This window comes from Eretmochelys imbricata, chromosome 10 (genome assembly GCF_965152235.1).
Source record: "Eretmochelys imbricata isolate rEreImb1 chromosome 10, rEreImb1.hap1, whole genome shotgun sequence".
Classification (NCBI taxonomy): domain Eukaryota; kingdom Metazoa; phylum Chordata; order Testudines; family Cheloniidae; genus Eretmochelys; species Eretmochelys imbricata.
This window is the reverse complement of record NC_135581.1, coordinates 36,942,721-36,968,499: the sequence shown is the minus strand read 5'-3', so window position 1 is coordinate 36,968,499 and position 25,779 is coordinate 36,942,721. Positions and strand designations below refer to the sequence as shown.

General features: G+C 52.0%; 1 protein-coding gene across 1 annotated transcript in view; it reads right to left on the bottom strand.

Moving 5' to 3' along the window:
* The window catches only part of LOC144271453 (ankyrin repeat and fibronectin type-III domain-containing protein 1-like), a 105,331-nt gene extending 79,920 nt beyond the window's left edge, over window positions 1-25,411 (bottom strand). The window contains exons 1-16 of the mRNA XM_077828814.1: window positions 25,226-25,411; window positions 24,269-24,476; window positions 20,994-21,188; window positions 20,634-20,747; window positions 19,180-19,277; window positions 13,840-13,930; window positions 11,619-11,726; window positions 10,618-10,717; window positions 9,829-9,961; window positions 8,368-8,487; window positions 6,766-6,981; window positions 5,753-5,919; window positions 5,118-5,268; window positions 4,015-4,183; window positions 2,421-2,587; window positions 1,034-1,244 (exon numbers count right to left, since the gene is read on the bottom strand). Of these exons, the coding sequence (XP_077684940.1) occupies window positions 1,034-1,244; window positions 2,421-2,587; window positions 4,015-4,183; window positions 5,118-5,268; window positions 5,753-5,919; window positions 6,766-6,981; window positions 8,368-8,487; window positions 9,829-9,961; window positions 10,618-10,717; window positions 11,619-11,726; window positions 13,840-13,930; window positions 19,180-19,277; window positions 20,634-20,747; window positions 20,994-21,188; window positions 24,269-24,476; window positions 25,226-25,411 (2,434 nt within the window). The remainder of the gene's footprint in view (window positions 1-1,033; window positions 1,245-2,420; window positions 2,588-4,014; window positions 4,184-5,117; window positions 5,269-5,752; window positions 5,920-6,765; window positions 6,982-8,367; window positions 8,488-9,828; window positions 9,962-10,617; window positions 10,718-11,618; window positions 11,727-13,839; window positions 13,931-19,179; window positions 19,278-20,633; window positions 20,748-20,993; window positions 21,189-24,268; window positions 24,477-25,225) is intronic.
* Between the last annotated feature and the right edge of the window lie 368 nt (window positions 25,412-25,779).

Here is a 25,779-nt window from a genome sequence, read left to right as displayed (position 1 = left end):
CTGCTGGCATTGTTCCAGCTCCCGGTCCTTTTCCCCTACACTGCACAGCTGGAGATGGATCTGTTCACTCAGCATGAGAGCTGCAGAAAAATGACGCTTTCTGAGCGAACATTCCACCCTCCTCCTTGACTTCTGGTGAACGCCCCCCAGACCATGAAGCCACTGTGTCGGAGTTCTCAAGGCCCACCTTTGACTCCTCCTTCCCAGGGCTGCTCATTCGCTCATGGGCAGGGCCTACTTAACATGGAGCTCATGGTACTCATTCAGCTATGTAAGTGCCACCCTGGCTTTGCAGCTGTCTGCTGCCTCTTGCTTTTCAGAGCCCTATGCACGGAGTCAGAGAAATATGCCAAGCCATCTGAGTGATCTGGAATCTAGCCTACCCCCTGATTCATGAACGCAGCTGTTGGCTATGTTGTGATTCCAGGCAGCCAATTGCGATGTGGGTCTCCAACCCAGCTCCTCAAACCTTTATCACTGGTGATGGTACTGGAGACAGGATGCACCTAGATTTATTTTCCAGATTCCAGGTGGAGTCTGCAGTGCTGTTACTTAGAGGCACCTGTTATGACTTGTGAGCTGAGCCAACTGGGTATGAAAGCTATTGAAATTGTACTTAGATGATTAGCTGCTTGGGGCAGAGCCTGTCTTTTTGTGTGTGTGCCTAGCACAATGGAGCTCAGATCCATGAATGAGCCTTCTAGGAACCATAATAATAATAATAAAGGATAATAAAGCATATAGAGCATATGTGGAATAATTAGATACCATCATTACAGAGTCATTTTTCTATTCATAGCCTTAATGCAAGCATCAGATGGGATCTGGGTAGCAAAATCTTCCACTCTAACCTGAAATAGGTTTCCATGAAGGATCGGAGAATGCCAGACCCATTGGACTTTGAAAACTCACCAGTCAGATTTCATTCACAGAATATTTACAAGCAGCTGCAACATTCCCAGTTGTATGATAAAACATGAACTGACTAGGCACCACCTGACTAGGTGCTTCATAACGCGCCAGGATCCCTTACCAGAGTTGAACTTGCGGCTGGTTTCCGGAGATGGGGTAGGTGAGGGGAGGTAGTCCAGGTGCGATGATGTGGACTGTGTTTTCTCCTTCATTACACTGCTGGATTCACTGAGAAACCAGATGAGAGGTACGCCACAAGACGGCTGCTTGTACCGAGCATGCTGCAAGGCGTCCATCATCCAGCGCATCTCACGCCAGATCTCCTCCATTTGCTGCCAGGGAGAAAGATAAAGAACCCGTTTAAAAAAAATAACAGGTCTCTTCCTGGCCCCAAACAACCACAGGCAAGGTCACACGTCCCTAAATGCTAAAAGACAGAGGATGGCACTGCTGTCTCATGAGTCCCAGAATCCCTTGGACATAACAGCACGTAGCAATTGTGTAAGGTGTTTCATCTGCTGATCTGAAAGCACTTTGTAAAGGTGGGGTGAGAATTTATCTATACATCTCAGGTACTGAGCTGGCCCCCATGCCAGGCATCTGAGTGCCTCACAATCTTTAGTGTATTGACCCTCACAATGCCACAGGGGTAGGGCAGGGCTGTTATCCCGGTTGTAGAGGGGAATCAAGCACATTTGTGGCAGGCCAGGGAATTGAACCCAGATCTCCCATGACCTAGCCACTGGGCCATGCTTCCTCTCCCCTGTCAAAAGAGGAAACTGCAGCACAGAGTGGTGACGGTGGTCTGGAACCAGGTCAGCGACAGAGTCAGGAACAGAACTCAGCTCTCTTAGCTCCCAGCATGGCGCCCTAAGCACAGCAACGTGCTACCACGCTCACCTAATGGCCTCTGCAAAGCCTGTCCCATTTGCAAGAGTTCCTTGCTCTGGCGATGGAAACTCTGGAAGCAAAGGCATGGCGTGCTCTTTGCATTTGCATACCCAGCATGCACTTCCAAAGCCAGTCCCAGCAGGGCAGGTTTCAGGCTATGCGAACAAGGTGGGAGACCTGGGCTTGCCATTAGCATTGTTAATGGGAGCATTGCTTCAGAGCAGGGGTGGCTTGACAGAGCACCTGCTGCAGCCACTTCCCCGGCAGACCATCACTGCTAGGTCAGAGAAGCACCGTAAAAGTACCTAGATGCAGGACAGTAGAGCTGATAACTACAGTGGAAATGGCCGAGAGCTTCAAAAGTTCTAAACTCCTAATGCCCATTGATTCCAATGGGAGCTAGGAGCCTAAATACCTTTGAGGTTCTGGGCCTGTGAGCTGTAGATGATGCACAGCTGGCAGAGGGAGATCCATGCCAGATCATACCAACCTAAAGTGGGTAATCTGATGATGGACACGGGACCCTCCGGACAACCCGTACAGGGTGAACAGAATGCTGGCATGGCAGCCCAGCCCAGAGCAGGACCCACCCACTGCGCCCCTCTTCTGCCACACACCTGTATGTAGTCCTGAACCTGCTGGTGCCTCTGCTTAGCTGTGGAGAGCTCCGCGTCTGAGAAGGCCTCCCTGAGGCTCTGCTGGGAAAGGAGAGACTCAAGCTCCAGGAGCGCGGACACCTGGCAATACTGGCTGATGAACTCTCGGTCATACGTGAAGAAGTGAACTGGAAAAGCAAAAGGCGAGAGGGGAAGGGCATGCGATGGTGGGAGGGGCACTGCGAGGTGGGAATGGCTGATGCTGTGTGAACAGACTGAACCCGGCAGAGATGCATCAAGGACTCCGAGGACAGGACTGCACACACATGAAGGCTGAATTCTGCCCAGACCACATGAGGGGAGGGTGTTCTCCATTACTGAGGGTGAAACCCACAGCTGGGGAAAGCAGGACTGAATGAGTATGGACAAAGGCCCATCTTTTGCTATCACCGCAGGCTCTGCAACGGTTCCCATGCTGCAGTGCTAGCCCAGGTCCAGGTACTGGATTTAGCATTATTTCAGAGAAGTGACATCCTTTATGGAGGTTGCTGGAACGGGATGGAGGGACTGGCCCTCCTCACAGGTGTATCTGAGCTGTAACAAGGGGCAGCCATTGTTCTCTCCCCCTGGTGGCTGCCCAGAGGAATGCAGAGAGTGCATGACGGGGGCTGAGCTGGGATACCAGAGAGAGGCAATGTCTGCTGCACCTGCCATTCACTGTCAGTGTGCTGCTAGCATCTATCACACTGCTCTCTGAAGAGCTGGGGCTGAACCAGCTAGTGCGGTTGGCAGTCCAGGCAGCTGGAAAGACCTCACTCAGCAGCACCACCTACAAAAGCAAAAGGCTCGTTCTTGTAAGCCCTGAGTGGACCCAGCAGACTGAGCCATTTCAGTCTGCCCTCATCAGCAAGCTGCGTGGCAAAAGCAGGCTTTGTACCTACAGCAGCTATCCCAGCGCCTTGCTTCTCTGGAGCCACAGTCCTGCTTTCTCCCCTGGAGCCCCTGGCTCCTGCAGACACTACAGGACAATCCCACTTAACAAGGACAACAGGAGACTTTCCCCTTCCACCACACAGGAGAGATCAAGGTGGATCACTGCGACATGGGAGAAGATACCCACCTCTCCATGGGGGTATCAGCACTCCTGTTACCAAGGACAGGCAAGACAATCACAAAGCCCACAACAGTGTGAGTTCCCACCCACTCCCTGGCATCTGAGAAGCTCTGAGAACCCCTTCTGCACATTCTCCTTCCCTGGGGGACCTGCACCCCACCAGACTCTAAAAGCTCCTCTTCCAGGAACTCCAATGGCCCTCTCTAAGGTGGGGTTGCTCCTGCCCTAACTGTGGTGGAGCTCAGCACTGAGGTGACTTTCTAAACCCCTGGAAGGCTAACTCCTCCCCGCTGGCTTTGTTAGGGCAGGGGAACGTGCCCCTAAGCAGGGGGAAGGCACTGCCTATCACTGCAGGGCCCAAAGGCTTGTGAAGGGGAAGGAAGGCAGGAGACGGGCAAGATGGAGGTGTTCTGGAGCAGTACTGTGCAGGTCACATTCAGATCCAAGATTAGAGGACACAGGAGGCAGGGATGGTTGGGCTTCCTCTGTTGACATTCTCACCTAGCTCAAAGATCTGGAGAGGCAGCGTGAGGAAGCCGGAGCGAGGGGTGTATGGGCTGTTCTGGCCCGGGGCAGTGCAGACGTCATCAGATGGAGGAAGCAGCAGGAGAAAGGAGACTTGTCCCCCGAAGTCTAGCACCTCTTGACTGTACAGACGGAAATCTTTAGCCTGCAGCATTCAAAGAGAAAAGCAGGAACAATGCGTTATTTCCACCACTGTAACCAGAGCAGTGCAAAATCATCACCCCTCTTCGTCTTAGACAGAAATGTCCCAAAGCATGGCTGATGGCAGAGCGCTCCCCTGCCCACTGAGCATGCTTTGAACGTCACCACTTCTCATATGACAAAGGCTCCCAACGGACCTCCCCACTGGGGAGATAATTGGCATCCATCATTTACTCCCTAGGTGCCAGGCTCCATTGCTTTGTTATGCTGTACTACCATCCCAAATCCTCTTTGTTCTGGGATAGCTTGGACACCTCACCTCCTCCGATAGCCTCTATGCTGCTTCTTTAGACTTCTTTAGAGCAAAATCCAAGAGAGAGAGAGACCCTCCACCCACCCCTGCAGTGACCTCAGCCCCAATCCAGCAAGGTATTTATGCATGTACCTAATGTTAAGCATTAGGATGCTCACCTGCCTATGGACCTTGCTGAATCAGGACCCTGGGTTGGAAATTGAATGGAGGAAAAGGGATCAGTTCTCAGTGTGCCCCAGTGAGTCCAGCTCCTACCAGAGGTTAGCTGGAAGAGGGGTCCCATCACTGCAGTGAGCTGAAACAAGACGCCTCAGGCAGAGCCAGGTGCTACTGCCAATCAAAACACAACCGTTTTGTTTTGGGCCCGAGGGCAGTTACTGAGGAGGTGCCGAACTCGGAGAGCAGCTCCCAGCTCTGCCTCTGGGGCAGGGACAGAGACATGCTTGTAGCCCCACAAACTCAATTCAGTTTGTGGGGCAAGGGAATACAATGAACACTTTAACCACAAAGAGGCCAGTCCCGCCTCCAGAGGCTGAGACAGCTGGTTTGCCACGGCACAAGCCAGCAGGCTGTGTGGACCACAGCTCCCGCCATTCCTCCCACACCCCTCAGCTCCCACTTTTACCTCTTGCAGGGGGATGTTTACCAGGTTCACTAGCTCCTTAATGGCCCCTTGGAGCTCCTGATACAAGGGGTTCTGGGAAGTCTCAAACTCTGGCTCGGTGGGACTTGGCTCCTCCAAATTGGCCAGGTTCTGTAGCCACTCCCACTCCTCCCTGGAGAACAAGAGACAATCACAGAGAGAAACCAGAGACTTGCCATCGTTCAGGACTGTCCACAGCCACGTGTCAGTGAGCATGCATTAGCAGGTATGTACTGTGAACCATGGCATTCATCCCTGAAATGCAGCCTAAGCTTCACCTTCCTTCAGGGAGGCATCTAAACGGTAGCCAGCAGCTCCTCATAACAGTCTCCTAGCTGGTGAAAGAGCAAGAGGGAAGAGCACAGTGCCTTGGTTTAAATCTTGGCTACAGAGGATAGCACTGGGTCATGGTTTAATTATAGCTCACAGAGCAGCTGGTGCCTTGGATGTCCCAGGCAGCCATGGACTGGGTTTGGAGCAGAATGTAAAGCTAATGGCAGGGATGACAGTGTGGGAGAGGCAGGCAGCAAAGGTGGGATTTTGGGGTCTGGATTCGAGAAATGATCTTGGCTGGCCAAGCTAAGCCACTCAGGACTTCAGCTGCTGTGCATGCCCACCTGGAGATGTTGGGATTGGTCCGAATTTTCACATGGCAAAGGATGTTGGGTAACTCTTCAGGCACCAGCACTCGGATCTGGTCTACTGCACTGCAGAGCTTCAGATAGCCCAGGTAGAGGCCTGGGGCGAGGGCTTGGCTGCTTCTCTGGTGGTAAGCCAGTTTGTCCTGAGGAGGAAGAAGAGGTCAACATAAAGCATCTCACATGGCAGGACTCTCCCTCACACTCTTCCTCTCTACCTCTACACACAATCTGCAGACGGACAATGGCAGAACTGGGGCTGTCAGGGGTAGCTCTGAGGAAACTTGCCCTTTCGGAGTCCTAGGCAGAGGGGTGAACAGACCTGGATAAATTAAGAACCAAACCAGGCCTCAGCCTCACACTGAACCGCGTGTGCAGTTTGAATGAGTTCTGTTCAGTCATTTCATCTGCACTTCCAGTCTTCAGCCAGGACTGGCGCCCCAACAGCAGAGAACTAGAAGGACTGGCAACCACACAAAAGAGCCTGTTGTCAGATTGCCAGCCCCATGTTGCAATCCCCTGAGATTCGAGAGCCTCACAACCAAACTTTTTGTGGTTTGCCTGCTGCTAATCCTAGCTGGCACTGACAGTGGCTTTGTGTCAGCTGCCTCAAGAGCCCCTTGTACAGGTGCTTGAGGAGATCTTGTTGAGACAGACACATGTCTGAAGGGAAGAGAAAGGAGAGAGGCTGCAGTACGAGAATCAGAGGGTGCAAAGACAAAGGTAAGGCCAGGCCATCAGGGAAGGGGAAATTCTTTGCAGAGGTTTGCTAACAGGCTGGGGAAAGAAACAGACCAGGGAAGCAAAAGGAGTAACTGGTATAAAAAAAAGGTAAACAAGTATTTGGAGAACTAAATACCACATTGAGGGGACTTGCCACAGACTGCTCAGGAGACGCAGAGCCCAGTTCGGCTCCTGAGCCTTATTTTCCTAAAACTTTCCATGATTCCTTTCCCCCCTTCCAAGCCCTCCTTTGGCATGAGAATGGCCACCTGCATTGTTATCAGCAGCATATCCAGAGAGGTGGGCTCTTCTGGAGAGGAGATGGACTTGCGGCTTGTCTGCAGCTTGGAGAGTGGGACCCAGCGGACGCTCTCAAAGGTCTGGTTGGTTTTCACCTCCTTCAGTGTCACTATCAAGATGTTGCCCTGCTTGTCTTTGATTGGCTCAAAGAAGACCTGTCCCAGGTCCTGGATTCCTAGCAGCCCCTTCATAGACATAGACATAGATAGGAGACTTGTTATGGGGCAGCACTGACTGACCTGGCTCTGCAGGAAGCTAGCCACTCCATATCCTGAGAGGAGGCTGTTTCTGTGACTGGGGAGGGGGCTGGAGTGGTGGGTTATGAAGGGCATGGGCATCCTTTGTCTATGTAGTCTTGGCCGGGGCATGCATGGGGGACCCTCTTCATATACCACCCTACGCCCCTCAGCTGCAGCATTTAGCCTGGCAGACTTGGAGAGGACAAAGAAAGCGATAGTGGTCCAGGGCACTGGTAAGACTGGTGGGCTAAAACCCGGGATTATCATTAGGGCCCTACCAAATTCATGGTCCATTTCATGGTCATAGGCTTTAAAAAATCATAAGTTTCATGATTTCAGCTATTTAAATCTGAAATTTCTCGGTGTTGTAATTTTAGAGGTCCTGACCCAAAAAGGAGTTGTGGGAGGGTGGGGGTCGCAAGGTTATTATAGTGTGGGTTGCGGTACTGATACTCTTACTTCTGCACTGCGGCTGGCGGCGGCACTGCCTTCAGAGCTGGGCAGCTGGAGAGCGGCGGCTGCAGGCCAGAAGTCCAGCTCTGAAGGCAGAGCCGCCGCCAGCAGCAGCGCAGAAGTAAGGATGGCCTGGTATGGTACTGCCACCCTGACTTCTCTGCCGCTGCCCACAGAACTGGGCCCTCAGACAGCAGCTGCCCAGCTCTGAAGGCAGCAGCGCAGAAGTCAGGGTGGCAGTACCATACCAGGCCATCCTTACTTCTGCGCTGCTGCTGGCGGCGGCTCTGCCTTCAGAGCTGAGCTCCCGGCCTGCAGCCACTGCTCTCCCGCCTCCGAGCTTTGAAGGCAGCACAGAAGTAAGAGTGGCAATACCACAACCTCCCTAAAATAACCTTGTGACACCCCTGCAACTCCCTTTTGGGTCAGGACCCCCAGTTTGAGAAATGCTGGTCTCCCCGGTGAAATCTGTATAATATAGGGTAAAAGCATACAAAAGACTAAATTTCACCAGGGAAGACCAGATTCCATGGTCCGTGATGGGTTTTTCGTGGCCGTGAATTTGGTAGGGCCCTAGTTATCACCCAACTTGGATCTCCCAAAACTTGGATCACCCAACTTGGATCTCCCTAGTTATCATCCAAATTGGATCTCCTAGTCTATCACACACTAGGTCCTTATGTTCTGCTAAGTAGGGTAGGGAGTGACTGGGTGTGTCTCATGGCATCACGTCCATGTAATACTGCAGTAGGATTCCCAGGTCGGAATGTCCCCCTGCTGACATTACTGGATTGGTACAGCGAGCCTGTCTCGATAAGAGATGCCACACACAGCGGGGCTGTTGGGCCAACTGCTTCTCTCTCATGCACCTCCTCCCACCTGCATTTGTGAGATGGCCAGCAGCATCTTGAAGCGCGTCTGCAGGACACAGGAGCAGGATGACTGGGAGACGGTGAGACACTGACGCAGCCACAAGATCTCATCCCACATGCAAGCAACCTGCAGTGTATGGAGCAGAGCCATCAACAACACACCCCCACCTAGGATTTTATAACACGCCTGTCACCCAGGAGACCTGTTCAACCCCCAGTAATGTCAGCACAGCTCAGAGACAAGGGACAGCTACACAGCACAGGAGCAAAAATAAAACACTGGATTTGTGTAGGTCCTACATAAATTTTGTCCGTGCATTTTAACATCTCTGCAATCGAGGCCTTTTTAAACCTACATCTGGGACATCCCAGAGGGTGCTCCTCAGCAGATTAGAACCATTTTAAGATATGGGAGATCAAATGCTGGTCTTGAACTACTTGGCAGTGTCCCTTTCCACCACTTCAGTGCTGCCTCCGGAACACGCTGCACTACAGTGGTATCCTGTATGCCTAGTTCTGCATGAGCCTACGGAAGTGACAATGCTGGTCCTTCAACGCTGCTGCTGCAGCAAAAGGCAGCAGTGACACAGTCAAACACAAGGCTGCTGACAAAGAGGCAGAATATCCCTTCAGAGAAAGATGGTACAAATCCGCAGCAGCATAGATGGGTGGCACACAATGGGCAAACACAAGCGGGGTTCTATGTGGGCCACTGCAAGCGGATATGTTGTGTTTCTTCTCCATTAAAGGCTTCAGGCATGTCGTCAGTGCTTGGGCTGTGTGGAAGCATCTTCCAGGAGGTTTCTCCATTAGTACAGAAAGTGGGACGAGCTACAGTCCTGGAACAGTCACCCCAACTGGTGTCAGTGGCTGCCAATTGGAGGTTGGCACTAGTCATACAGCTTGATTCATGCTGGCTCTGCCAGTGTCTCACTGCAATGAGCTCTCTATGGTATTCTATAGCCATGCTGTGTTGAACACATGAGGGTAGCATCACAGAGAAATGTCCAGAGACAACATCGGGAAGCCCAGGAGCTGCAGTGGTCTGAATGTGCAGTGGTCTGAATCCTTGGTGTAAGTCACAGAAGTAGCACCCACTAATTTCATCCACCTAGGCTGCCTCTGACATGGTGCAACTGTTCTCAATCCAGCTAAACCTCAGCCCTCAGGACAAACCCAGATCCAGTTAGCTGAGGGTGAAAGAACTGCAGAAGTAAATCATTATGGGGCTACTACATCTACTCAGCAATAGAAATGGAACAAGGCTGGCTTCAGACACTGGTGGGTAAAATCTGAGTCTTTCCTTGATCTTGTTAAAAGAATCCTGCAGCAAAGCACTTAACTGGATGGTGTACTGCCCTGAGCCCTAATTTCACCAGTGCCTCAACAGTGGCGGCATAGGAAAGGTGGCCTGCAATCACAGGTGCTAAGGCCATAGCACGCAGGACAGAGCAGCCACATGTGTTACCTTGGTGAACCAAAGGAAGTCCTGCATGAGTAGGCAGGAGTAGGTGTCATCTATCTCCACCACAGGGATCTGATCCTCATGTGTCACCAGGATGTTGTCATCTTTGTAGAAGATGGAGGTGAGATACAGGCCCCTGTGGTGAGAAAGGAGATAGATTTTGGGAGAAAGCCCGTTATTGCTGCGGGGTAGGTTAGTTTCCAAAGGTGTCTTTCTCCCAGAGTGCACAGGGGAGCCTAGAAGCAGGGACTTCGAGATGCAGGAAAGCAGGGAAAGCAGGTGTGTGTAAGAGCAAGAGGAAAGATTTCCTAAATGACTGTTTTCTGCAGCCCCTCAGAGGTCCACTGTCCCCGGTGCTGATGCAAGCCAGTGGCCAGCTCCCCTTGCTGACTGGCTCATCCCTGAGGACGAGCCCATCTCCTCCAAGAGCAGAAACAGCTTTTGCTATTGAAGCCCAGATTTTTCATTAAGTTTTGCTTTTGTTTTTATCACATGCAGGAAGCCAAGTCCAGGCCGCTTTACACCATGACAGCATGGTATGAGTCTACGATGGGAGACATGCTCCCAGATATTAGAACATAAGAGCGGCCATACTAGGTTAGACCAATGGTCCATCTAGCCCAGCACTTCGTCATTGACAGTGTCCAGTGCCAGATGCTTCAGCTGGAGTGAACAGAACCAGGCAATTTATTGAGTCATCCATTCGCTGTCATTCAGTCCCAGCTTCTGGCAGGCAGAGGCCTAGGGACACCCTGAGCAGAGGGTCGCCCCTGCCTTTTCACCCACACTTACCTTTTCAGAGTCTTTAAGAACTTGCTGCCAGGGTGGAAAAGGTGCTTCAGGCTTTTGGAGACCGAGTGCTTCCTGCTCTGTGTCTGGTTCTTGCAGGACTCTGGAGAACAAGGCAGCATAGAGAACAGTAAATTGGGATGTGGGGGTGCTATTTGTACAGTGCCCACCACCACAGCATGCTGACCCTGGAAATGCTTAGTACCAGTGAATGGTGCTGGGGTGACAGTTCTGTCTTTAATCAGAGACCAGGTATATGGTACATGGGTGATGCAAGCTTCCCCACATGGATCCAGGGCTGGGTTTGACCCAGTGACCTGTAGGTGAAAGGCTCTACAGCCTGATACCAGCCCCACTTCTCTGCTAACTTGCTACATGCTTGTGAGATTTCTGCAGTTCCAGAACTGGGAGCAGAAATGCAGAGGTACAATGAGAAAGGCTGTTCTGGAAGCCAGCAATACCAGTGATCTCAAAGGAGCCTCCGTGACACACCAGGACTGGGGTGCAGATCTCAGTCACCCCAGAGCCTCTGGATGTTCCTCACCATTAAAGAGAAGCTGGTTACAATCTCCTCCCTCATGCTTTCCCTGGCTGCCTCCTTCATGTCTTTTCAGACAGGACACTGGCAATGGCTTTGTCTCCCCATTTCCTCTGACCCTGCTGATACCAGCAGTGTACCAGGATTCCCAGTAGCTCCCTCTGCTAAGAAGCAATGCAAGTAGAGGGGGGCAGGCCCACCCCAAAGCCATCTAACGTCTTCTGAAGGGGCACCACCCCACCAAGAACAGTACTGTAATGTGCAAAGGAACATGCTGTAGGGAGGGACAAGCTGTACTGATTCTAGTGTTAAAACTCAGCTACCAGAACTATCCCTCTTGTGCCTATCTAGTCTGATTTCATCCCTCGGAGCAACTCCTCCTAGCTAGTAGGGGTTGGCTCACATGCTATCCTAGCCTGTGCTGTATAAACCGTGAGCTTTGCTCGGCCTGCAGACCCGGACTCACCATGGCAGACACAATGCTGGTGCACAGTCTTCACCTGGCTGAGAAGGTGATCTAAGGCTTCGGCTTGTCCCCTGCGCCTTGGTGCTCTCCCATCATATTCCCGCCAGTCTATGGGGAAGGAGGGTGACTATTACCCCAGTGTAGGTTTGACCAGTGCTGAAGCTGCCTCAGGCTGATGGAGCCTCAGCTACCCCCTTTCAGCCTCACAGCTAACGTTCAGGAACAGCTGTTTCCTTCTATTTTCTACCCCACCCTCCAATGTCAGGTCTCCATGAAGTCACAGCATGCTACATGGTTCTTTACCTCATGGCTGCCTCATCTGCCCACTCCATAGGCAGGAGCAAACTACTGTAGCCAAGTCATGGGATAGGGGTCTATGGAGCCTGTGAGAAAGCCTTCTTTGTCTTCTTTTCTCTTGCCCACAGGCCTCTCATGGCTACGCTTTCCCGAGATGGATGGGATGAAATGAGCAACCCTTGGAGCTCAGTTAGTGACACTAGCTGGGAGGCATTGCTGCCTAGAGAAAAACAGAAGTCACCAGGGTGGCTCACTGGGCAGGAGAAACTACATGCCTTGCATGGGATACTGGGCCAGATCCCCAGAGGATGCAAATGGATGCAGCCCTGTTATCTTCACTGGAGCCATGCACATTGACACTCGCGGAGGATCAGGACCAATATTTTGTGAAGCTACAGAGTACAGAAGAGGGGAGCCAAGATTCAGCGGAAAAATAACACAGATGTTCCTTTCTCTTATGAGCCCATTTTGTGGGAGCCCATTTTGTGACAGCCATGCAAAACCTGCACTGTCCCATGGCAGCAAATAGGCTTTAGAGACTGATCTTGGGTCATTCTTCAGAGACAGCACAGATCTTTCTTTCGCTCTCCATCTCGCCCTGTCTCTCTCTCTCTCTCTCTGGATCAGTTCAGATTTTGGAGAGACACTGGCCATGGTTAGCACCTGCATGCCACACACCCACCCAACAGTAACTGTGAGTGGTCAGACGTTAACAGCTGTGGCCAGGAGAAGCAGATGACAAATCAAGGTAAAGAACAAGGTCGTGTCTGCTGCTGCTCTTGACTGTTTGTTTAAAAATCTTTCCAGTGTCTTCCTCCAGGACTCCCCTGGAGCTGAAGCTTCCTCAGACCAGTCAGTGCTGAGAGCACAATGCACCTAGACAAATAAATAAATAATCCCTTTGGCCAGCTCCAGCTGGTTATGAGGTGGCAGAGCTACCGAGCGAGAGGGAATCAGGGCTGACTGGTCTTTTACATTAGCTGTACCTTAAATTGGTTTAAACCCCCCTGTCTGGCACACTGCTGTTTTCCATGGAAAGTTCAGCTCTGTTAACTTTGGCTGGGATTTGGCACTATTTTTAGGAGCTTTAAAAACACCCAGGGAGGTGCCTGGCTATATTACATTGGGAACGCGAGGGATTTGTATACAGGGGAGTAATATTAAAGAAGATAAAAATAAACCAGTAGTCTGTTTAACTTCAACTCCATTTATACATACCTGCTATATCAATATGCACACATATAATGCAAACACATGCACACACACGCACAGCCTGATTCTCATTATGCTAAGGCAGCTTTACACTGGTCCTGCACTGTAAAGAGGCTTTAAAGTGAGTCTAAATGTAATTTATACTCACTGCCAGAACAGCGTACAGCCATTTCCGTGTAAATGGTAATCAGATGCACTATCTGTACTATTTATACCTATTACTGTACATGTATACACCCATTATTATACACACATAGCAGAATGTAGATCCATTTATTATTTATATATATGTTCTATATACAGAGCTACATCTAGTTTTATATATAGATCAACACATACACACATTATACATCTACATCCAAATCTCTCTATATTATTATACACATAGATCTAAAACTGGATCTAGATCTCTACATTATTTCCATTACACATACATCTCGAGATCTAGAAGTAGATAGATATCTAGATTCTACTTTTCATTCACCATAAAGCTGCTTTACACTGCTTGGAAAGTGTAAAGGGGCCTTAAAGTGAGTAGAAGTCATTTGCTCCCACTTTCAGGCACCCTTTGCCTGCCAGAGTGGTGCAAAGTGGCCTCTTGCTATAAATGGGAGTCAGGCCTGTAACATCCACAACCACCCAGAAGTCCAAACCAGTTCACACGAGGCAAGCAGCAGCTCCCATATCCACAGTCCCCCATGCTCGTACTTACTGGAGGGGATAGCAAAAGTTGGCACTGAGGCTTGTGGGGGTCCCCAGCCCTTCATGTTGTAGGCTGACACCTGGACGTAGTAGGCTGTGCCCTGCAGGGGATGGGGAAGTAAGCGGCAGTAAATATGACTGGAAAGTCTCACAGACTCATAGCATCCCATTGCTCCCAGCACTTGTAAGGGAGTAGGGTTCCCTGCAGCCTTCCTTCCCCTGGAGCAGGGGTGGCCAACCTGTGGCTACGGAGCAGCATGCGGCTCTTCAGCATGCAGCTCCTTGCATAGGCACTGACTCTGGGGCTAGAACTACAGATGCCAACTTTCCAGTTTGCCAGGGGGTGCTCACTGGTCAACCCCCTGTTCTGCTCCAGGCCCTGCCCCCGCTACACCCCTTCCCCCAAGACCCCTGCCCCTTCCCCCAAGCCTGCCATGCCGTCATTCCTCCCCCTCCCCCACAGTGCCTCCTGCCATGCGAAACAGCTGATTGTGGCAGGCAGGAGGTGCTGACTGGTGGGGCTGCTGGCGGGTGGGAGGCACTGGGGGCTGGAGGGTGGGAGCTGATGGCGGGGCTGGTGATGTATTACTGTGCCTCTTTGGCAATGTATATTGGTAAATTCTGGCTCCTTCTCAGGCTCAGGTTGGCCACCCCTGCCCTGGAGTGTCTCCATGGCATTATCCACCCCCTCCTCCTGCTACACAGAGGAGAGTGCCGCAAGCTGGGAGGTGAGGGGCCAAATGAACGACGTAGCCTGCCGTCATCCGTGCTCATGCAGAAGCAGCTGCAGAACTGACAGTGACCTACAGCTCAAGCCATGCGTTTGTGGATTGAGAGCTTTTGGGTTTTTTGGGAGATGGATGGATGGACCAAAGCTTTCAGTGCTCATGAAACAAACAATGGTGGCTCTGGTTAGAGCTAGGCACAGTGGGCCCGATTTTAGGTGCCTAAAGATGCAGATAGGCACCTTGTGGGATTTTCCAAAGCCCCTAATCACCTTTGGCCCACTGTGTTAATGACCTTCCACTATGACCTGCAACATCCCACTGCTATTGCAGCTCCATCCACCCTGACTCACAGCACTGCCTCCCTTTCTAGTCCTACACTGCCCTGCAGCTCTGCTGAGGACTTTCCCATTACTACCTACAATACCCCTTCCTTCCTCCTGTCCAGGTCCACACACAGCTCTGACAATGCATTTTGATCCTGATCCAGCTCTTTAGTCCTGCACCTCTCACACAGCTCATTTAATCACACTCAATCTTCCCCTGCAGCACCCCCACTATCCCAACCCAGAGCCCCCATCTGACTCTGCTAAGGCACCAGCTGATCTGCAGCTTCCCTTGCTACTCAAGCCTAGGAGCTGTATGGAGCAGAGATGATCAATTATGCCAGACTGTGAGTGATGTAGGGTACGTCTACACTTGCAGCGGAGTGTAGAGTACAGGCACCAGCTAGCACGGGTGTAAACAGTACATGGTGAGGCACGGCTTAGGTGAGTAGAGTAGAGCGCCCTATGCACCTGAATGCTAGGATATGTACCCTACAGGCTCTCCACATGCCCAAGCAATGCCTCCCCTGCCACACTTCTAATTTTAGCAGTGCAGTGTCCCACGGCCTCCCCAGCTGCCAGAGCCCTTCCCCGCAGCCTCCCCAGCCACCAGAGCCCTTCCCTGCAGCCTCCCCAGCCACCAGAGCCCTTCTCTGTGGCCTCCCCAGCAACCAGAGCCCTTCCCAGCAACCAGAGCCCTTCCCCGCAGCCACCCCAGCCACCAGAGCCCTTCCCTGCAGCCTCCCCAGCCACCAGAGCCCTTCTCTGTGGCCTCCCCAGCAACCAGAGCCCTTCCCAGCAACCAGAGCCCTTCCCCGCAGCCACCCCAGCCACCAGAGCCCTTCTCTGCAGCCTCCCCAGCCACCAGAGCCCTTCTCTGTGGCCTCCCCAGCAACCAGAGCCCTTCCCAGCAACCAGAGACCTTCCCCGCAGCCACCCCAGCCACCAGAGCCCTTCCCTGCAGCCTCCCCAGCCACCAGAGCCCTTCTCTGTGGCCTCCCCAGCCACCAGAGCCCTTCCCAGCAACCAGAGCCCTTCCCCGCAGCCACCCCAGCCACCGGAGCCCTTCCCCGCGGCCTCCTCAGCCACCAGAGCTCTTCCCTGCGGCCTTCTCAGCAACCAAAGCCCTTCCCCATAGCCTCCCCAGCAACTGGAGCCCTTCCCTGTGGCCTCCACAGCTGCCGGAGCCTTCCTCTGTGGCGTGTAGCTACACACAGTGCCTGTACTCTACACGCCGCCATGAGCATAGACATAGCATTATAGTGAACTTCTGTGTCTAGCTTTAACGTCGAGCTCAGGGGTGGCCAACCGGTGGCTCCGGAGCCACATGCGGCTCTTCAGAAGTTAATAGGCGGCTCCTTGTACAGGCACCGACTCCGGGGCTGGAGCTACAGGCGCCAATTTTCCAGTGTGCCGGGGGGTGCTCACTGCTCAACCCCTGGCTCTGCCCCAGGCCCTGCCCCCACTCCACCCCTTCCCGCCCCCTCCCCTGAGCCTGCCGTGCCCTCGCTCCTCCCCAGAGCCTCCTGCACGCCTCAAAACAGCTGATCGGCAGGTGTGGGGAGGTAGGGGGAGGCGCTGAATTGGCAGGGCTGCCGGTGGGCAGGAGGCGCTGGGAGCAGGGGGAGAGGGAGGAAGCGGATGGGGGCTGCTGACGTATGACCGTGGCTCTTTGGCAATGTACACTGGTAAATTCTGACTCCTCCTCAGGCTCAGGTTGGCCACTCCTGGTCTAGCTCCTCCTGCTCAAACTCCCCTCCCACTGCAAAACTGTCTTACACCAAGACAGTAGCTCCCTCCATTCACTGCAGGAGCCTCTCTCGTGATCTCTCTGCCCCCCTGATGAGGAGTCTCCAATGGCCTTTTCACTTCCTCAGCACTGCTCCAGATAATACCATCACACTCAGGCTGGGGTTTGTGGGACAGACTTGGCATATTGGCTTAAAAGCTATATCTCTGACTCAGCTGCCACGTGTCAAGTTCGTCACTGAGCCACACTTCTCAGAGCCATGGCTCCTGTGTTTGCTTTCTGAACTGCTCCATAGCACCCTGGGAAGGAGACAGCTGACAGGCAACATGGGCCCTGAGGGTTTCAGAGACATTGGCCCAAACCATCCCATGACCTTGGTAAGCTCTCAGAGATGGAACCGGAGGCTGGTTCTCGTTCCCAGTTAGCTAAGGCCGTGGTTCTCAACCAGGGGTATGCGTACCCCTGGGGGTACACAGAGGTCTTCCATGGGATACAGTAACTCCTTTAGATATTTGCCTAGTTTTACAACAGGCTACATAAAAAGCACTAGCAAAGTCAGTACCAACTAAAATTTTATACAGACAATGACTGTATTGGGGAGGGATAGCTCAGTGGTTTGAGCATTGGCCTCCTAAACCCAGGGGTATGAGTTCAATCCTTGAGGGGGCCATTTGGGATCTGGGGCAAAAATTGGGGATTGGTCCTGTTTTGAGCAGGGGGTTGGACTAGATGACCTCCTGAGGTCCCTTCCAACCCTGGTATTCTATGACTTGGAAATACTGCTCTATAGACTATACACTGAAATGTACGTATAATATTTGTATTCCAATCAATTTATTTTAGAATTATATGGTAAAAATGAGAACATAAGCAATTTGTCAGTAATAGTGTGCTGTGACACTTTTGTATTTTTATGTCTGATTTTGTAAGCAAGTAGTTTTTAAGTGAGGTGAAACTTGGGGGTATGCAAGACAAATCTGCTTCCTGAAAGGGGTACAGTAGTCTGGAAAGGTTGAGAGCCAATGAGTTAAGGAGTTGGTGAAAGAATCTGATCTTTGCAGGTGGCTGAGGAATCAGCCTCTGATTTGCTGGTTAGTAGGAGCCTGGGTAGAGATGGGAGCAGGGTGGGAGACAGGGGATAAATTAGAGGCTTAGTGAATGAACCTATTTTCTCTTCTACTTGGGGATCCTGCATGCATGGGAATTCCCTCCTCCCCATTCCCTCGCCATGCAAAGTAGCCAAGGTCATGCTGTGGAAGCCAGATGCCTCTCCAGTCCCCTGGGTATTTATCGTTTCATGGGGTCTAGGGGAAGATGCTACCCACAAGGGTAAACTGGTGGATCCCATCCTGCCTGTGAACAGGGATAAGCCATCCCCTCCCAGGGGGTGGTTTGGGGAGAGATGGGTCACTTCCCCAAACTGCTAGTAGCATGTCAAAGAGTCCTGCATGGCACTAGCGTTGAAGGGCTCATTGATCTAGAGTGCTGTCCCCAGGATCAACAGCAAATGTGGCTGCATGGCTGCCCAGAGGAAAATCGGAACCAGCATGCCTTCCGGCTGCCCCCTTCCTGGACGGTGCTGCTCACTGACTCCACTCCCAACAGCCCTCTAGCTGCAATGGAAGTGGCAGCAGTTTGGCACTGCCATGACCTCTTCCCCCACTGACCTTTCCACCCCTAGGGGCCTGTGCCTTACACTGGTATAGGCCCTGCACTGAATCTTGCGCTGGGCTCTCAGTCCAGAACCGTTCCCCAGCACTAACAGGGAGTTCTGCACTCCCCTCTTCCATTAACCCTGTGCCCTGGAGGTTGCAGTGTCAGCTACAGAAGATCACTGCATGCATGTGTGTTCAAATATGCATTGTAGCATACGGGGATGTGCTGTTCTGTCTCTTGGCTTTTTAAGGCTCCTTCTCCTTTGTCTTGTCTCTTGGAGAAAAGCACCACGGGTATTTGTGCAAATGAGCAAAGGCTCAGTACCTTATTACGGGTACCACTGGCAGCCATGTTTTTGGGAAGCCAGAGAGGCAAGTACCCACATGTGAACTCATAATTCAAAACTGGGGGTGGAAGACGCACCTCGCCTGTCTTTGGAAAACTTGGCCCCAAACTGACTAAATATGGCACCTGTAATACAGAACCCTGGGGGAACGCACTTGCCAGATGGCTGCTTGGAGCTGCAGAGGGCTCTGTGGCTCCCAACATTGTGCCGTGCCCACAGAGCACAGTATGGGTACCCCCTGTAGAGGGCACATATGGGGTTTTGTGTGGGGACTCATTCAGGCTGAAATTCACTTCAGTCCAGAGAGCCACACAAAGGTGACTATCACTCTGAGTGGAGCCAGGCCCCTGCGGGGAGTAATCCTGGAGATGGCGATGCCTGCTAAAGAACAGGCTACAGCCATACTCAGCTGCCCTCAGATGACTCTAGCACTGCCCACATCTGGGAAGGGCAGCTCTCCCTGGAGCCCATCACCCCTCTTTACCCCTCACACACAGCCTCATTGCCATGGCTCAGAGTGAAGGGATGTGGCGTCGCGCTCACTTACCGACATGAGCCCCCGGATCGTGAAGTGCAGGTTCCTTAGTTTGTCAATCACCACCTCCCCTAGGGGAGGGGAGAAGGTTGGGGAACAGCTCCACTCAACTGCAAACAAAGAGAGCCCCACGGCCTTGTCAGTAATTGGGGAGGCATTCATGAACAAGGAGAGGGATGTAGCGCTTGGCAGGCAGACTGGGCTAGCTTACAGTGCCAGGCTGCCATGGACGGTACAGCTGCTGTAAGGGGACTGACTATGAAATCAACGAACTAGATACAGCCAGGCCAGCTGCGTATGCTGCAGAGATGTCTGAGAAAAGGCACAGCGGAGTGAACGGGAGAATGGATCGGAAACCAACTGCCCAGAGAGCCCCCAGGCATTCGGCACAATACAGGCGCTCCCGTGGGCTCAACTGTATTTCTGGACATAGCAGAGACTGAGCATAGAGCATTTGGGGAAAGAGATGGAGAGGCAGACAGACAGACAGGCTAAATAGACAGACAGATAGACGAGCCTGGAGATAAAAAGACAGACACATGGACCAGACAAAGGCAAGAGAAAGGCATAGAGGGGGAACAGATAAAGTAGATTAAACATCAGGATTTGGTGGTTCCTGGTAAAAGAAAACTCTTGTGAAAGCCAAAGATATTAGAGGACACACCAGATTGGAAAGGAGGGATCGGAAATCCCTCTGCAGGAGCAGGTGCTAGCGCCAAATGGGCCTTGTTCCTGTGGGATCCAGAGATCAACCCGAGGAAGAGACAGGGTTGCAAAGTTCAGCTCCAGACCCAAACTTCTCCTCTGTCTGGGTGTGTACGAATCCTGGTTCAGCCCGGAGTAGGTTCGGGCCAGCTGCAAAGTTCAAATATACAAACAAACTTCCTGACGTTTCCAGGGTGTTTGGACCAGGGTTTTGCTCAGGGCTCATCCTGAGTTGGAATTTGAGATTCCCTAACACAGACTTGATAACGTCATTACAAACGTTATTCCTATGGACATTAATGCCCATTGGTCTTTGCAGTGTCCGGTATTAGTTAGCAGTGACTGGAAAGGGATCATTCAGCAATAACCAGGCTGCCCTGTGGATTTTTATTCCTCATCAACAGTTGTGTCAAAGAAGAGGGGAGGGAGGCAAAAACCCTCTTGCCTCAAGCCATAGCAGAGATCACTGGTCCGCAGTGAAATCACACAGGCTCTGACATCACAGGAGCTCTTTCCATGTATAGTTCCCAAGCACTTTAATACCACTATCACTGTACAGACGGGGAGGGGAAAATGACTCACCTCAGGTCACTGAGAGTCACTGGCAGAGCTGGGAATAAAACCCAGCTCTCCTGACTCCGAGCCTCGTGCCCTAACTATTAGACCATGCTGCCTTCTACCCCTGAGCATGGGAGCATCGGGCCTGCCCTGTTCTGGCGTCCTGCAGGGGCCACGGGTGCGTGGTTCTCCCATGGCCTCACCTTTGTATTTGGTGACAACGGCTGAGTTGACACTTAAGGGCTCCCCGAAGGTAACCTGCACAGAACTGCTGCTGGCCACAGACAGGTGCACATTAGTGGGTGGGTCCGGCGCACCTGGGAACAGAAAGGACAGGGATAGGTTCAGAAATGTCCAGTCATGGGGAGGCTCAGGGCGGAGTGCACTCTGCTGTGACTATCCAGGAGAGTATCAATCTGCAGCTCCCATGGCAATCCCCCCCACTCAGTGCAGTCCTCTCCCCAGAGTCCTTCTCCCCAGCCATGCACCACTTCCCTCCTGCTCCCTGTGCTGGTGCTTGTTGTCCCCACCCTGTGCCATGTGCAAGTCCATGGGGCACTCACGGGCATGCTCGAACCCAGCTTTCATGCGCTTGTAAAGCCGGTATCGCCACTCCCAGGATTTCAGCTGCTTCTCCTTCTCTGAGCAATCAGTGTTGGGCGTCTCATTCACCACCTGTGCTGTGAACTCGTTGACTCGCTGCTCTGCCTCCCGCACCAGAGTTGCCAGATGCAAGGCGCGGCTCTCCAGGCTCATGACTGCCGGGGCAGGGAAGTGAGAGAGAAAGAAGACAGGCCTGTTAGGTCCAGCCCACTGCACGCAAGCCCCCAACACATCTTTGATTCTACGCTATGCCCTGTGCTCCTCCCTTATGTACACTGTGATATGTTCATCAGTTACTTGGCCTGATTCATATCCTCCAGGCAGCATCATCAGCAATTGTTGGATCATATTAAAGAAGTTCTGTATTAAAATCACAAATGAGTTTGATTCCCCATAGTTTAAATTCCAGGATATTACAAATTAAGAGGTCTCTTGATTTTTGGTACTGTTTCTCTCCCTCTCTGTGTGGAACTTGCAAGCTGCTAATTGTGTTAGTACATTCTAAGACAGAGTCTGTTCTCAAAGCAATTCTTTGTAACAACAACTACTCACACAGAGAGAGACTCAAAGCAATACTCTATAACAACAGAAACAGCACCCCGAGACTCCCCGCCCTTTTGTTGTATTCATCTCTCTTTGTTAACAATTGTGATTAAAATAGAGCTAGAGGATGTATGTGGATGGATGCTTGGTGTGGATAATAACTGAATGATCAGGGAGGAGCCAGCCTAAGAATCCAGTGTCCATCGGCTGGAGAAGGTGTCAAGTGGAAATAACCAGAGGACCCCTGGAGGGCAGACTGGAATCCACCCAACAGCCTCAAGGATGGGAGAACCAAAAAACAAGATAACATCTAGCATAACGGAGCCATCAGGAATGTGCCATCTGCTGATTAGTTCAGCAACAGCATGATGAAGCAATTCCCATAGACTGGCATAGGAATAAATTCCTATAAAAATGGACTCTAGAAAGTGACAACTTTGGGGTCTGATTCTGCAAACCAACTTCCAGGAGCATCAGATGAGCATCTGACAAGGCCCTGCTCCCTCCTCATGTCCAGGCCACCTGGCCAGTGGCTTGGCATGAGCAACTCTAAGGCTGGTAACTATGGTAACAACCTTGCAGAACCTGTGTGTGTATGAATGAATATGTGAATAAATATGAAACTGAATGGAATGTTATAGCTATAACTAACTGCTTACTATGATTCTTTCTGTATTCACAATAAATGTGGCATTTTGCCTTTTCCCCTTTAATAAGATCCTGCTGGTTTTTATTTTATTGGTATAACACAATGGCCATAAGCAATGTCCCAGAGCTACCCGGGGTCACTCCCATGCACACAGCTGGAATGAGTGGGCTTTGAACAGGGCTTTAGGAGGGATGGAATGGCACAGAGCTGATCGCTATGCTGTCCCTCCAGCCAGGAGATCCATGTAGTCACAGATCTACTGGCAAGGCTACCTCCCCGTCCCCACCCCTCCGTGCAGTGTCCCGGACTAGTGCTCGTGTCCTTCCTGCAGGTTGCAGGAGCTGGCCCATGGCTCCAAACTAAAGCTGTCTTGAGAGTAAAGGGTTGCTGTCTGTTCCCAGGCACTTGGCCACTTCCCAGGGCGAGTGGCAGGGTGAGCAACTTTGAGACAGCCTGTTCCCACCAGCTCCCCTGGCCCTATTACACAAACTCAGCTGGCTTGGAGAACTGGGATCAGAGCATGAATGGCTGGGTGCCGATCAGGACTGACTATGGTCTCTGACCCTTCTGAGATTTGCCCACCATTATGCAACGTGCCTGCTCTGGAATACCCCACAGTCCAGGAAAAGTGGGAGTCGTGCTGTTTGTCTGCAGAAAGCAACTGTGATCATTCTTCTATTACCCCCTTAAAACATGAAGCCAATCCCCTTCCCTGCTGCTAGCTGGTATTTCCTCCTGCACAGAACAGAGGCCACTGTATGAAATGAGACCTCCATCAAGCCAAGCAGATGAGTTAACAACCTGCCTTCATCCCTCCCACCTGTGAAAGTGACTTGGCTATCTACATGGGCTGATACCTTCTGATATTCACAGCTGCTCTAAACCATGTCCACCCTTCCAAGGGGAGCCTGCGGGCTTTCCTGACTCCACTGGAGGTAAAGGAGCCCACCTGTCTGTCTGAACTCCTGGTCTCTGTCTGCTCTTCTGCCAGCTATCCCCACTACATGCTGTCTGCATGGACCCACTGCCAGCCCAGTCCCCAATACAGCACAGCCTCATTGCTGGGAGACAGAATATTCCTCTATCCCTGAAGACAGAGTGATAAATGCTTAACAGGGCATCCCCTTGTACAGATTAAACTAAGTGACTTCATTTAAACAGGGAAACCTCATTCCCCCATGGCACTGGACAAACCGTTCAGGGCTCTTTATGGGACACTCAATCCCCACTCCTCTATGCTGAGCAAACGACACAGGAGGTCTTTACCCACCAGCTCCTTTATCCAGCAGAGACTGCGAGATCACAAGAGGTCCAGGAGAGGCTGGGACGATCTCCTAGCTCCATCTTCCCACCCTCTGCTGTACAGAGCAGTCCCCTTCCACCTCACGAAGCAGCTGAATGTGCCTTGAGGCCAGCAAAGGGTAGCAAGTGGCAAGCTCTGGGAGGGGCACTGCAAAGAGACATCCACTTGTCCCCCCCGCTCAGGAAACATATGCTGCCAGTCTCAGGAGGACAATCACCTATGGCAGAAGGGGCACATAGGCCTCCTCCTTTGACCTTCCACAATGCATCAGGTGCCTATTTTTAAGTCCTACTGTGCTCTCTTTAGAAACACACATGCTCCCAGCTCAGCCTGTCCTGCAGCCCTTGGCTGTCCATTCTACAGGAAGGCCTTACAGAAATCTCTCCTGAGCTCTCCTGCTGTCTGGCTCCCTCCTAGTTTTAGATCATGCCATTGGGTTTGGGGACTTGTGTCACCCCAATGCATCCACCTTCTCGTTAACCCTCAGGATCTCACACATCTCCCTTTGCACCACTCCTTGCACTACAAAGCCTCCTCCCGTCAGCCTTCCCCAGGTCCTCGCTGCCTTCTTCCTTTGGGTCAGTGGGGCAGAGTGGACTCTCAAAGAGGAAGACACTGGCCCAGGCACTAGGGTGCCTAGATGCTACGGTAAGCGGAGCTCCATTAGCATCTAAGACAGAGTGCATGAGATGCAGCAGAGCAGGTGGGGGTGAGAAAAATACCCTGTAATGGTGACTTACAGTGTGGACTCTCCTTGGCTCCGGCCTGCAGCAGCATCCTGGCAATGGGGGCATTGTTTGTCATGATGGCGATATCCAGCGGCAGAAGCCCCTCACTGTTTGGGGTGTTAAGGTCCAGCTCTTCTGGGCTGTACTGTTTTAGCAGCTCCTGCACCCTGTCCAGATCCTGCAGCTCAACAGCCTCAAAGAGAGCTGCATTGCTCTGAAACTGCAATGACACAAGAAATGGGGCCCACTGAGCCTGGGGTGCTGGGTATTGCAGCCTCACCTTGCTTTCCTCACTGAGATTTGGCCAGGGTCCATTCCAAGTCATTATATGGGGTTCTCAGTGTATTTAGCGCCAGGTGGATGGAAAGCCGAGCCTCAAGTCTATCCATAAAACAGGCTCTGAAAGGATAGTAGGGACGGAATGGAGTCTATTGCCAATCTCCACCAGAAGGGCTGATCCTTGACATCCTAACACCATTAGGCAAAAGGGCTCGTTATCCATAGCTGTTCCATGCCTAACACGACGCACAAAATGCCGGTGGATTCGTCAGGCACCTAGGCCTGTACTGATTAGTATTGATTGGTTTGTATTACTGTAGCCTTGAGGAGCCCCAGTCATGGACTGGAACCCTACTGCGCTAGGCATGGTACCAACAGAATGAAACGACGGTCCCTGCCCCAAGGAGCTGACAATACTAATCCTTTGTTTTAAGAAAGAGCAAACGACCCTATCCTGAGGAACCATTCAGGACTGGATTCACCTGTTCCAGGAGGGACAGAATTTACTGTGCCTCAGACCCCACAGACATCCAGCCAGCTCTGTTGCTGGGATGTGTGCACAAAGGATGGAGTACAGCCAGGGATCTGCCCACCCCCCACCCCACCCCCGCTCGTCTCCACCGCCAGTGGAGTCACATCGGGGTACACCTAGCATTACCACAGGGCCGAGTTTTGGTCTGAAGCACTCACAAGATAGGCCTTGCGTAGCTTCTCCTTCTCACTCCTCCCTGGCAAGCTGCCCTCGTCGAACGAAGTGTAGTTAACACGGAACTTCCCCGAGAGGTTGCGGTAAAGCCTCTTGGCGGCGTTCGGGGAGGAAGGTCCCGGCGGCTTCCTGCCCTGGGCCAGCTGAATGTCCCGCATCTGCTGCGTCATCTTAGGCGAGGAAGACCTGGCAAATGGAGGAATAAGAGAGAGCAAGATAATGATGAACAATGAAGCAGGAGCAGCTGGCAGAAATCTGGCCTGTAAACACTACCAGGAATGTCGGTGGGTCTATGTTGGCCTCTTCATCACAGCTTCTGGGAGCCTCACCTACACCCATGAACCTATGTAACACCACAGGGAAGTATTGGCCTCCTCCCACAAACATGGGATGCAGACAGATTACTCAAGGTCATATGGGAAGGTTTCAGCAGAGCCCGGAATTGGACCTAGATCTCCAGGGTCCTCGTCCAGCACCTGGACCATAAGCCCATTCTTCAGTATTAGGGTGGGATTTTCAAAAGCACTCAGTGTTGGCC